Source organism: Pan troglodytes, chromosome 16, assembly GCF_028858775.2.
Source record: "Pan troglodytes isolate AG18354 chromosome 16, NHGRI_mPanTro3-v2.0_pri, whole genome shotgun sequence".
Lineage (NCBI taxonomy): Eukaryota > Metazoa > Chordata > Mammalia > Primates > Hominidae > Pan > Pan troglodytes.
This window is the reverse complement of record NC_072414.2, coordinates 24,979,442-24,993,367: the sequence shown is the minus strand read 5'-3', so window position 1 is coordinate 24,993,367 and position 13,926 is coordinate 24,979,442. Positions and strand designations below refer to the sequence as shown.

General features: G+C 41.2%; 1 protein-coding gene across 7 annotated transcripts in view; it reads left to right on the top strand.

Moving 5' to 3' along the window:
- The window catches only part of FMN1 (formin 1), a 430,759-nt gene that overhangs the window by 119,927 nt on the left and 296,906 nt on the right, over nt 1-13,926 (top strand). For 5 of the 7 annotated variants that reach the window (XM_063794664.1, XM_063794663.1, XM_054667316.2 and 2 more), the window contains one exon: nt 8,704-8,821. The exons of 1 other annotated variant lie outside the window; for it this stretch is intronic. In XM_063794664.1, coding sequence (XP_063650734.1) covers nt 8,704-8,821 — 118 coding nt within the window. Of the gene's footprint in view, nt 1-5,601; nt 7,266-8,703; nt 8,822-13,926 lie in introns of those variants that run through there. One more of the 7 variants, XM_016927883.4, reaches the window with a different exon arrangement.

Sequence of the window (13,926 nt, the reverse complement as noted above, 5' to 3'; positions counted from 1 at the left end):
TTGAGCAAGGGGAGGTGAAGGCTGCCTGAGCAGTGATTGTGCCACTGTACTTCAGCGTGGGTAACGCAGTGAGACCCTGTCTCAAAAAAAAAAAAAAAAAAAAAGCCAGGTAAATTTCTACTATTTCTAAGGTCCCATTCAACCTTACAACAACTGGATTCTACCCAAATTATTTCATAATCTTGTACTCCTTTTATACGACCCCTCATTTTACGGACATTTTTTGACTCCTTGTGATGTTATAATTTCCTCAGCTCTCCCCTTTTGTTCAAGATGCCGTTTGTTGAATTAAAACACACTTCCTGAACCAAGAAACCAGGTCTTCACCCATTAACCTACCCATATCTTTATTCAGAACTTATTTTTCCCAGTACATTGCTCTTAACTTTTTTCACCTGCAGAAATAGTTTCCTCACTCTTATTTACCCTTACTACATTTAACTACACTTTCTACTTTTTGTTTCAAACAGTTTTCACGTGAAGCTATTTGAACTACTTTGGGAAGCTAGAAGCAATTTGTCATTAAAATCAGGCCCAGAACTTGAAATAAGTTGGACAAGGAGAATCATGACAATTAAGTAGCCTAACAGTGAGATGCGATCCTGTTTGCTTTACTTTCACGTTGCCTTTCTGAAGTCTGTTGAGAATGTGGGGATGAATTATCCAAACTGAGTAATAGCGAGAAGTGCTACAAAGAGTAAGGGGGCCCTTAGGGAAGTTTCTTTCAGTGTCCAATTTTTGCAAAATGATACTTAAAAATTTTTATTGCTGATTTCCTAATATTGGGAAAGTCAAGGAGCTAGGCTCTACTGCCTATAGGAGATAATGTGCCTTTTATTGCAATTATTCTTATCTCACTAGGTGTCCACTTACTAGACTGATGTTCTGTTTTTTTGTTTTTTGTTTTTGTTTTTTGAGATGGAGTCTTGCTCTGTTGCCCAGGCTGGAGTGCAGGGGGTGCATCTCGGCTCACTGTAGCCTCCACCTCATGGGTTCAAGTGATTCTCCTCCCTCAGCCTCCCAAGTAGATGGGATTACAGGTGCCCACCACCATGCCTGGCTAATTTTTATATTTTTAGTAGAGACGGGATTTCGCCATGTTGGCCAGGCTAGTCTTGAACTCCTGACGAGCTACTGTGCCCAGCCTAGACTGATGTTCTTTTTGCCATGAGGTACAGTTGGCTCCAGCTTCAATCTGTGTACAGCTGAGAGGACAGTGAGGTGGGAGAAATGAAGAATTCACTGCTAGTAAATTCTCCACAAATACTATGCTCACATTTTTAAGTAGCTAGGTACTGATTGTTTTTAACAAAGAGTTATAACAGAATATCTTGTAGGTCAAATGCTACCTATTTTTCATGTATCCTTTGACTTAGAGTTGTCCCTCCATCTGCTTGGAAGATTGATACCCATATACCCAAATCCTCTCATACCCAAGTCCCACAGTAGGCTCTGGGAATCCACTTACAGGAAAAGTTGAAAAGTCAACCTTTCATATATGCAGGTTTCACATCTCATGAAGACTGCATTTTCCATCTTCTTTTGGTTGAAAACATATTGTATAGGTGAACCCATACAGTTCAAACCTGGGTTGTCTGAGGTGGATCATTTTTAATCTGGCACAGATTATTTTTTGTAGATTTTTCCCCAAGTTACGCAAAAGAAAAGAATGGTCATCCTCAGTATAAGGTTGGTTGTTTGTTTTGGTGAAGATCATTTTTGCACAGATGTGGCAATTAGAGAGTTTGTGTGTCTTGAGGTTAGGACAAAAGAGAATCAGTTGAGGTAGGTTGTAAAGGACGAAAGCCTTCGCTTCTGCTGGTTTTGTGTAATAGGTGCTTATTTCAGCACATAGATATTGAGATAATGTCCAAGAGAAGCGATTACTTTCCTCCCTGAAAATGTTAAAGCTTTAAAGAGATTCATTTTTCAAGACCAATTTAGATTGAATTTGTAGGTTGCTTATTTGAATGTTACAATCTGAAACACTCTCATTCCCTGAGTGACCAGCAGTGGTAACATTTTTTATGGTCATGAGAACCAGTGGCTTGAAAGAGTCCGTGTTCAAAAGATCTCTTTGAATCTTACTCGTGCTCCTCTTAGTCGTGTTCATATTTAGATGGTCACTGCTGGCTTTCATTCAAAATTGTTTTAGGTCTAGCTATTACTATTAGACTGAACCTGGGGGATAAAGTCCTTGGTTATGGTCTGTAAACAAGAGTCTCCTCTTTCTAAATAGAGATCTCCAACTAAACTACACATTTCATGGAGGTGGAAGGCAGGGCTGTCTTCATTCTTATGTCCTCACAGCCTCATTCATTGTTGGTGCTCATTAATGACATTGGATGAAGAAGTCTTCTTAATAGAAGTCATGCTTCATAAATGAAGGAGAATGGTAGGGGCAAACTGGAAAACCTTGATGTGTTTGAGCCCAGAGGATTCCGTGTCTCTTCTGTGGTAGATAGATAGGCCAGCTAGGTTTACTGGAATTTTTGCTTGATTTTTCTTTCCTCTCTCTCCATTTTTTCCTAAGAAAACTTGTAGATTTTTCCCCAAGTTATGCAAAAGAAAAGAACAGTCATCCTCAGTATAAGGTTGTTGTTGTTTGTTTGTTTGTTTGTTTTTGGTGATGTTTGTCTTCTGTGTCATTTAAGAGGATAAAGTATACTTCACATCCCAGTTAAAGACCACTAATGAACTGGGCTGAAACCTTTGCACCTCGCTGTGTGTGGTCTTCTATTCGGGAAGGAAGTGGAGCCTCTGGGCTTTCGAAGAGTGGTTGAAAGTGTGGATGCTGGAGCCTGCCTGCATGGATTCACATTATACTTCCACCATCCACTGTTTCTGTGGACTGGCAAGACTTTTAATCTTTCTTTGCCTCGGTTCTCTAGCAGGAAAAAGAGAATAATAATAATAACAACTCATAATATGGTTGTTATCTGTATTAAGTGAGTTAATACGTGTGGAGCACCTAAAATTGTGCTTGGCACATGGTCAACCCTCAAATCTTAGATGATGTTATTCCCCACTTACTAGCTGTGTTAAGTTTGGCAAGTTACCTTCTCTCAGCTATGGTTGCTTACCTTTAAAAATGGGCCTAATAATACCTTACTTACCTAGAGCCAAGGGGATGAAATCAGATAATCTCCTGGGACCAAAGACTTGACCCACTTTCCATGAAATTGTGTTGACATCTATGAGTATTGAGGGGATACTGAAACCTTATAATTCTGCTCCATGCCATGGTGCAGAAGGGCCAGTAGCCCCTTCCAGCATCTGTTCCATTTTGCCCAAATCTATAGAGGGGCCTGGAAGCTTATTCCAGAAATCAATAATTAGTTATGTCTGAGAAATTGAGTCTTTTCAGTTCATAAAGAAAAAAAAAAAAGACCAAATACGTGACATCTCCCACTGCCCCCTGCCATATTAGAATTGGATGATCTGCATTGCTCGTAAGAAGACTGATCTTAGGCCGGGCGCGGTGGCTCATGCCTGTAATCCTAGCACTTTGGGAGGCCGAGGCGGGTGGATCACCTGAGGCCACGAGTTCGAGACCAGCCTGACCAACATGGAGAAACCTTGTCTCTACTAAAAATACAAAATTAGCCGGGTGTGCTAGCGCATTCCTGTAATTCCAGCTACTCAGGAGGCCGAGGCAGAAGAATCACTTGAACCCGGGAGGCAGGGGTTGTGGTGAGCGGAGATTGCACCATTCCACTCCAGCCTGGGCAAGAAGAGCAAAACTTGGTCTCAAAAAAAAAAAAAAGAAAAAAGAAAAAAGACTGATCTTATGATCTGTTGTGATCATTTCTTCTTTCTACAATCTTGAAGAAGCAGATGTCTGATTTTAATCAATGGGTATTTCCTCTAGACAAGAAGCTTGTTCTTAGACTTAAAAGACACCATTGAATTTTTCTGCAGTGTCCTGGTGGCTTTTTGATTAAGTGTGCCTCAGTTAATAATTCCCAAAAATACTATGATCAGGAGCAAACAGAGAAGTACCTGTTTAAAACACAAGATCAAATCAAGATTTAGAAAGTGTTTTACTTACCCTTAGTGTGGTTGATGGGATGCAATGATGCGTTTTTATCTGTGTGAGCGTTCCTTTTGAATACATTGCTAGAAATGTATTTTTGCAATCAGAATTTCTCAGTATTGATGCTTAGATTGTTTTTAGTACTGAAGAACATGGCTCAAGTTATCAATGTGTGACATGCAGCCACCCACTCCTGCAGATAAAGCAAGACTGTCATTTTCCTTATGGCTACCATTTCCATTTTGCGGAAGGAATTACTGTTTGTGTTTAACACTTGACCACATTCTTCTTGGACCTTTGCTCAAACAGAGATGGCAATTACTGTTCAGCCAGTTTGACTTGCCTCTCCAACCAGAACAGTGTCCTGTCCATCCCAGGCACTCACTGCATGCCTGCTGAGTGGGACTGGATTTGGAAAACACTTGAGGCCTTCAGGTAGATAGGGAGCTGTCCCAAGAGGCAGCTATGCAGCTAGGAAACAGGGCTGCAATTTTTACCCCCATCCTTTGTTGCCAGTTTCCCAGCATATAAATAGAGTGGTAGAAACTACACTGGGCTGATGTTTGGAGGTTGTTTTGTCTGTCCTGTTTTTGTTGAGACAAATTGGGTCTGTGATAGAGATCTGACTGATAGAGACTTTTCAGATGTTTTGCCCTTTAGGAGAACGTGGATCCTTGGGGATCTTCAAATTGTTTTGTCTAATAGGGCAGGTTGTGTGTTACACTGTGTCATGCCAGGTTTCATTTAGTTGGCTGGGACACCAGAGGGGGAGAGGCGTGTCCTGCTGCTGCCAGGATTTCTAAGGCAGCCAGGAAGTCACAGCTGCTGAGCAGAAAGAAGCCTGCGGTTGGCACAGGGAGTGTAGAGGGTAATCATTCCTGCGGAGCCTGGGCTGTTTACTCTGCCACCCTGTTGCTGGTGGACACTGGGTGTGGTGGGTGTGCTTGCCTAATACCTGTTTGTAGAGCACTGAGACAGCTAGGGCAGAGCTAAAACAGCAGTCATCTGAAACCAGTCGTGTGGGTTTTCCCTCACGGGCTTTAGGAGCTAAAATCTGCATTCCGGATGAAACCTGCAGGGAAGCGGAAGAAAGCACTTAAAAAAAAAAAGCTTCAAGGGCAGTAAATTAACTGCTTTGAGAGTTCTAGGCACTTTTGAGATGATCTATTGCTTTCTTTCATTTGTTTCCTTGATTGCGGCTTCGTAAGTGGCTGCTGATCTGGGTGTACTGCTAGTTTTTTGGCCTGGATGCCCCAGGCCTCTCTGATCATAATCCAGATGAAAAAGAAGGCCTGTGTCAGAAGTATTTCAGTTGTTTTCTGCTGATTCACTTCTGATTCCCTTAGGCTGCTCTGGGCAGTGGCTAAGTGCCCTCAGTATCAGCTTGCCGGCTCAGCACTTTCAGAAGCCTTCACTTGCTCGCCAATGAGGAAGTTGAATGCCACCAGGAGAACCGCCGGCCTGGGGCGGAGCTCCTCGTGAAGTCCTGGGCTGGGATTACAGGGCAGGCTGACTTTCCCTATGACAAAAAGGCTTTTGTCCCCGGGAATAAATACGGAAGTTTCAGAAGAGCAGCCTCCCTGGTCCGTGTGTAGTAAGGTGCGCAGCCTCGGCTGCTTCTGGGCATAGACTCCACAGATTTTTCACAGTTGCCCTGGAACACATCATCACACAAACCGGAAGGAGGGCACTGTGACCCGAAAGAGACCAAGTGTGTTTGCTGTGCGGCTGACAGCCTGACTCCCGGGTCCTGTTGCTCTCTGTCCTGTAAATTAAGAGCAGATGGAGTGGATAAACTGAGAGCGCAGGAGAAGGTAACACAAGTCAGAACTTCCACCAAGGGCATTACTGAGACATGGAGAACATTGATAATTCTCTGGATGGCAGTGATGTGTCAGAACCAGCAAAACCAGAAGCCGGACTTGAAGTGGCTCAGTCGATCCTGAGTAAGTTCTCTATGAAATCCCTATTTGGGTTTACGAGTAAATTAGAATCTGTGAATCCAGAAGAGGAAGATGCTGTGCTGAAAGCATTCCATAGTTTAGACGTGAATCCCACATCTCAGCAGGATGATTCCAGCAATGGCTTGGATCCACAGGAAGCAGGGTCTCGGGTTTCACCTGACCTCGGAAATGATGAGAAAATTGCAAGGGTGGAGACAGAATCAAAGGGAAGTCAGAGAAAAGAAGCAGGGACATCTCTCCTTGCTCAAGAGCTGCTTCCACTGTCTACTTTGAAAGGGACAAAAGACGATGTCATTTGTGTTCGTGGGACCCTGGTGCACACCACCAGTGATTCTGACTCTGATGATGGTGGCCAGGAGCCAGAGGAGGGAAGCAGCACCAATGGCCCAAAGTCCCCTAGTGTTGTTTTATCTGAGCCATCTCAGGAGTCCAAAGAAAACCCAGGAGGTTTCAGGGAAAATACTGTCACTGGGGAAATGAATGGTGCAGAGCTCTGTGCAGAAGATCCTCAAAGGATTCCACCTGAGATGAGCAGCAAACTGGAAGCTGGCAACGGTGGTCTTCAGACAGAGCGTCGCCCCAGCCAGGACCAGGTGGGAGAAGAAGGGTCCCAAGACCTACCTGCAGTAACAAACCAGAATTCGAGTGTTGGTGTCACTGAGAGTGCCTCTTCTAAAAAAGAAGTCTCTGGAGAGAAGTCATTCCAACTTCCAGCTTTTTTCAGTGGGCTTCGTGTGCTGAAGAAGGGGGCTACCGCTGAGGGAGGAGAGACCATCACGGAAATTAAACCAAAGGATGGGGACTTAGCTTTGCTCAAATTGACGCAGCCTGTGCAGAAGTCCTTAGTGCAGGCAGGGCCGCAGACAGTGAAGAGTGAGAAGAAAGCAACTGATCCGAAGGCCACTCCCACTCTCCTGGAGCAGCTCTCTCTGCTGCTCAACATTGACATGCCCAAAACTGAACCGAAGGGAGCAGACCCTGAGTCGCCCAGGAGAGAAGAGATGGGCTGCAATGCTGACCAAGAGAGCCAGAGCGGCCCTGGAGTACCACAAACCCAGGGTGGTGAGGTCAAGCCAAAGTCGCCAGAGACAGCCCTGGAGGCTTTTAAAGCCCTATTCATCCGGCCCCCCAGAAAGGGGACCACAGCTGACACCTCTGAGCTGGAAGCTCTCAAGCGCAAGATGAGACATGAGAAGGAGTCGCTAAGAGCTGTGTTTGAACGGTCCAATTCTAAGCCAGCGGATGGCCCCTCTGATTCCAAAAGTGTATGTAGAATTGGGTTTTGCATTTTAACATAAAATATGGTGCTGCTGTATTTCTTTCCAGGTTTCCTCCCAAAGTGAATCCTAGTTGCCTGTTAGTGATTCTTTTAGTTGAAAAAGGATTATAGTCAAATTATATTACCCTGTAAGGAGTATGGAGTTAACCAGAAGTGCTTTTCATGCGTCCTGATTTTTATCTGGAATATTGCAAGAGGGATATACACAAAGATGTGCAGGTAGGAAAGGGTAACTGTCACCGTGAATTTAAACGTTGATGGTAAATGCACTTATTATAAAACTAGGTAGCATGAGGAAATGATGCAAGATGGCAGTATAGCCCAGGTTTACAGGGTTTCCTCACCCCTTAATTATACCTCCGCAGAAAGTCTATCGTTCCTTTGAAAGTCTGCCATTTGACAAAATATGTGTTTGTGGTGTGATTAGAGTGTTCCACATTGGTTGGAAGGCTTCCAGATTTAGAGCACTGGATTTAGAATGAGACCTGGGTTTTTATTCTAATTCTGCCATTTACTGGCTGGGTAACCTTGATAATCTCCAAGCCTCAATCTCCTCATGTGCAAAATGAGGAAAATAAAATGGTTATATGGTTGTTATGAGAATTAAACAAAGGCAGTGCATGGGAAGCATCTAATTAATAGACGCTGTTATTACTCAAAGAAAACTAACTCAGGTAATTTATAAAGATGAGCAAGTACCTGTCCAGTAGATCTTAAACGATCAGAAGAACAATAAATAGAATTTCTTGCTTAATATCAATTCAGTGTATGACTATCATTCCTCCTATATATTTAAAATATTCAATTAAAATGTTAAAAATGAAAGTCTTTGGCAGAATTTCTCAGACTGCAGTTAAAAAACCAAGCACAATATAACATTCTCCTAGTTGTAAAAATCAACCCATATAAAAATGACTGGAATATGAAGGCAAATCTCATTCATTCGTTTATAGGAATAAAAGGAAATTAGCAGTGTGGAATGTTTGAAAAAGGGTGTGTTGGTCTACCACTGATGTTCTTGAAATTAGTCTTTGTGTTAAATAATCCTGGAGTCCGGGATACATTGGTAAACATTCCCATAAATGCACATCAGTGTAGTACATTTATGTCTGTACTTTCAGGTCAAAGTATATTTGTGCTTTTTCAAATAATTATATAATAAAAATAATCTTTTAAGGGTTGTGTGATACATACTTAGCCTTGAGGTTTTTTTGTTGTTGTAGTTTTAAATTTTCACCTCAACTGATCACGTTACACTTCTGGAAAAGGGTCACACTATAGTGAGATATCTCAATTTTAGTGAATGAGAGCAATGTGCAACTAGCCATTAAAATTAACTTCAGAATTAGGTTTAGCATGTCATTTTTCAGGAATTAATCGGCTCTGACTACATTCCACTTATTATTTGCCTGCTCTTTCAACAGCCTGACCACAGCCCGACTGAGCAGGATGACAGGACTCCTGGCAGACTTCAAGCTGTCTGGCCACCCCCAAAGACAAAAGACACAGAAGAAAAAGTGGGACTGAAGTACACTGAAGCAGGTAATGTGAAAGGAAGCTAGGGACCCGGGAAGGAATCTCTTCCTGCAATGGCTTTTAGTTCTAGCTTAGAATTTGGGGTTTTATTTCATTATAAAATGTAATGCTGAAGGCTTTCTTTTTGGTTTTGCTGTTAAAGTGAACCTTTGCACACTTATTGTTAAAGAGCCTCTGAAAGATGAAAGATGAATGGAGTGGAATGAATGAAAAGGGGCATGTGTGTGAAGTAGGAGAACCTTGGAGGACCTGATGGAGAAGGTAGATTGCAAATCCCTCAGGAAGCCGGTGGTTGGTCCTCATACAATTTTGTGAGCTGGCAGTGTTGCTAGGAGAGGCAGAGTATGGTTCTCTAGAGCTGTAATCTGATTTGTTGTTTGTCTTTGAGTAATGCTTTTGAGATAAAGGAACCTTGTGCAGAGTGAATGTACAGATACCATATCAGTTACTCGTTCACTTTTGTGAGACAAAGCTTTATTTAATGCACGGCCAACTTTAAAGCAACCCAACTCTCTGGAAACCTGCCTAGGAACTTTACTTGAATTTATTTAAATGAAATGGGAATCTAGATATGGTTACTATTTAAGTGGAAGTTTCACATGAACTGTAAAATGACACCAAAGCATTAGAGGATGGGTATGTAAGATATTGAGAATTGGATGTGTGTGTATATATATCCATGAAACCTCTCTGCCTTCTTCCTGATATTTGGAGATTACCTATACGTGGCTTATATTTGTTGTTTTTATTAGGTGTATGTGTGCATTAAGGTCTATCTATCTATCTGGTTATAGAAAAATACTTCTTTCCATTCCTGTTCATTGATAGACATGAACAGATCAAAGTTGGGTGGTTCAGTAGGTTTTTCCATAATATCAAATTACTCCAGTGATTGAGAACACACTGGCAGTTGAATCTTGAGATGATTTCTAGCTTTCATTTACACAGTTGCTGTTTATGATTCTGCAGGGCATTGGTTACTTCATAGCATTTTCTTTCTGTGGTGTTTGACTTACACGATGAAAACTCATATCCTTAATGAAAATATGTATAGCAATTTAAGTCTTCTTTCCCACATTTGATTTTCCAAAAATCATAATTGTGTAAGAATGAACAGCATAAGGGTGGAAAATGATTGTTTCATCTGAGCAGAGCAATTCAGACACAGCAGTAAAGAAAGCATAAGGATGTTCTAGGTAATTGAAGCATAGAAGTAGCATAGGGCTAAACTTCTGTTTAACCCAAACTTGAATGGAAAATTTCCTAAACCACATTAGATCACTTTTTTCCTTTTGCTTTGTTTAGTCCAAACGCACTTAACTTTATTTTCTCTAGGGTAACTACATATATGACTGTATCAATGAGGGTCATACTAATCAGGAATCAGGTGGCACTCAAATGGAGTGATTTGAGGAGAGTTTATTAGAGACCTTTCACAGAGGTACAGACGGGGTTTAGAAAAAGCAGTAAGAGAGCGCTACTCTGGGGCCAGTACCAAGGAGAAGCTTTTACCACACCCAGGCCTGAAGGGGCAAGAGTAGAAGCCGCTATGGAAAACTAGAACTTAAGAGGGAGGCTGAGTGGTGTGGAGGCAGCTGCTGGGCAGGACCCGCAGCCCTCAGCAGGGAGGTGCCGCCGGTCCATAGTGACATGCCAGGCTGGGAGCTGAGGGCACACAACCTGATCTCTTCTCATCCCACTCTCTGGTCCCTCATCGTCATTCCCATTGGCCAAACCCAAAGAGAAGTCAGCAGACTGGGAGCCACTTGAGGCTATCATTTCAGGCCTGTCACCGGGGCCCAGAAAGGGCACAGACCTGGAGAGGCACGTAGAAGATCCCCTGCACAGTTATGCTGCCCCCATGGGCGCCCAGCAGGCCCTGGGCGGAGAGACTTTTAAAGCCCTCCTGGAGAAGAATCTGCACAGACATGCTCGTGTTGTCATACCACACGACACGGGATTTTAGTACAAGGGCACAAAGACAAGCTTCTGTTATTATCATCCTGTGGGAGGGTTATGTTTTCTAGTATAATAAGTTCATAGAAAATATACAGCTATTATTCGAGGCTTGCTCTGTAGAAAACTACTTCATCTTAATGTGAAGGATTTGTTTACTGATCTCAGAAAATCTCTCATAAGGTTTTAAATGTTCCCCTACATTACAAAATAAAGTAAAATTTGAAGATACCCGGAAAAATCATGAAGCAAAAGAAACTTTCTATGATTCTATTTCAGAGAAACTGTTGTCACTTTTGAAACTAGGCCTATGAATTTAATGTGGAAAAATAAAAATAGAATTTGAATCATTATAGACTACTGTTCTTTTCCAATTATTATTATCACTATTTTTTTGATACGGAGTCTCGCTCTGTCACCCAGGCTGGAGTGCAGTGGCACCATCTTGGCTCACTGCAAGCTCCGCCTCCCAGGTTCACACCATTCTCCTGCCTCAGCCTCCCGAGTAGCTGGGACTACAGGCGCCCGCCACCACGCCTGACTATTTTTTTTGCATTTTTAGTAGAGACGGGGTTTCACCGTGTTGGCCAGGATGGTCTCGATCTCTTGACCTCGTGATCCCCCCGCCTCGACCTCCCAAAGTGCTGGGATTACAGGTGTGAGCCACCGCGCCTGGCCTACTGTTCTTATTTAAACTCTTTAAATGATTTTTACTAATTATAAAAATTTATTTGAGTTATACATGATGTATTATAAATAACAGTACTGTAAGTCTTTGTAAGTATTTTATCTTAGGATAAATGCTTATAGGTAGAATTGCTATACATAAGAGTATATGCCTTTTTAAGGTTTCTGATGTATATTACCATATTGCCATAGTTGTTTTTTCTTACTAAATACCTATCCCTAAAAACTACCATTTTTGAAACTGTTATTTTACTTTTTATCATTTGTTTTTAATTTTACTGTGTTTTCTGATGTGTGGAAGTTTTAAATATTTACATAATCAAATCTGTCCTTTCATTATATAATTTCTGATAATTCTTTAACTTAAAAGACTTTCTCTGATCTAAGTTTACCAATGTTTTCACATTTCTTAAAGAGTTTCTTTCTGCTTCTTTTTTTCTCTCTTTCTGTCACTCCATTTCATATGAAAAATTTAATTTGGTATACAGTCTGAGGTAGAGATCGAAGACAACTTTTTTTTCTAAATTGCTAATTAATTCCATACCAGACTTTTGGAATAATTATTTCCTCTATATCGTTTAGGACTGTTGGGGGCCTTCTATTGTCTTTGATATGTTTGTATATTATACTATATCTTATTGTAGCATTACAATACATCTCAGAATCTGGCGGTTCCATTTCTTTTGCATACTTTTAAAAAATGTTTTTGGATTTCCTTATATATTCATTCTTCTAGAAAAACTTAGAATTTTTATTGGAATTGTATTAATTTATAAATCAATGTGAGGTAGGAATGATAATGTTCAGTAACTTCACGAGGAGCGTGTCTTATAAAACTATTCAAAGTTTCTTGACATTCAGCAAATTAAATATATTGTATTTATTTACATATAAATATATACTTGTATATATGTATATATCTTGTATTTTTTTCTAAATATCTTCCCTGGCATATGTTTTAAAAGATAAATACATGGTATGGATTTGCTTCTTGTGATTAGTTTTTCTTAGAAATCTAATGTGCTCCTAAACCTCTAGTGACTCGAGCACGCTAGCTTTATTGCAGGTGATTTTCTCCCCAGGGCCAGGGCTTGACTGGGTGAAGGACACATTTGGACTGACCTGTGGTACCTTCCCTCAGTTTTACTGTGGTTAGTGATTCTTCATATTTTTAGATTCCTTTAAAATCTAGCAATGATAGAAAGCACAGAAGAAAACATGACACTGACTTTAACATATATTTTAGGCCCTCTACCCCACCCCACAGCCATCTGTGGGCACTTGGAGGTTCAGAGGGAGAACCTGTTCCGAACACTCAACCGAAAGCTGGGCTTCCTTTCGCCTCCATCTCCTATGTTGCATTATGAAGGGCTGCCTGAAATTTCTCATTATTAAGACATTTAAAAAATACATTGTCATGATGTGCATCTCAAAATCCTCAGGGGAAGTGAGGTTAATGTTTTTGGAATTAAAATGATACCATTTAGGGAACTGTCAGTGACTGAATTACTCACAGAAAGAGAAAGAAAAAAGTTTGAAGAAAAACACTCATGCTTTCTGAGTTGAATTGTGCATATGTGGTTTCTCTCTCAATGTGCATCTGGAAAAGCTTTTCTCTCTACCTGAAGCATCTCAGAGCTGGCCTGGGGCTGGGGAATGGCAGATGTACTGCCCTGCTGAGTGTGAGGACCATAGCTTTTGTAGAGAAGAGAACTTAGCACAATACATTGTAGTTATTGAAAGTAAGCAAATTGTCAAGACATGTGGCCTCTCCAGGAGACACATCTTTCCTCAGAACCTAGGAGCAATTCAGAAACATCCCTATTTAGAGTATTTTAAATTAAATAGAGAAATAACCCATTCCTCAATTTAATAAAGATCCACCTATTTTCTGGTTTGTTTCTCATTTTAATTTACTTCATTATAAAATGAGAGCTATTTGCCACCCTTCCTGGTAAGTCAGGTATCCTTGCTTTATCAGTCAAAGAGAGCTATAAACACCTCGTACTACTTTATTGGCCTACTATAATTTGAGTTTTAATTTCTGCATTCATAGCTAACAGGCTGCGTTAGTCAGCAATGGATTTTCCTTTAAAGTTATGTGTCCAGACAAATTATCTTAATTTTCTCTTTCACCGTCTGGGGAATGGGTTTGTGCATTGTACTATCTTTCATAGACCCCTGTAGCCTGCTATCATCACTTGCATGGAGTTGATTGGATTGTGATAGCCTAGAAATTGGAAGCTGTACAGACTAAAGACCAGAAAAGTCTTGCAGTTTGTGGGTGCAGAAAAAGGTTTACTGGGAAACTAGAGGTGAAGTGTATTGTGCTAAGCTTCCACTTAGTATACGTACACAGCTGGGAGCTCTAGAGGAGACTGACTCTCCCAACATAAATGGGAACTAAAGCTTGGCTTTTAGGAGAGGAATCAAAAGTGCGGACTTGGAGACTCAAGAATCACATATTG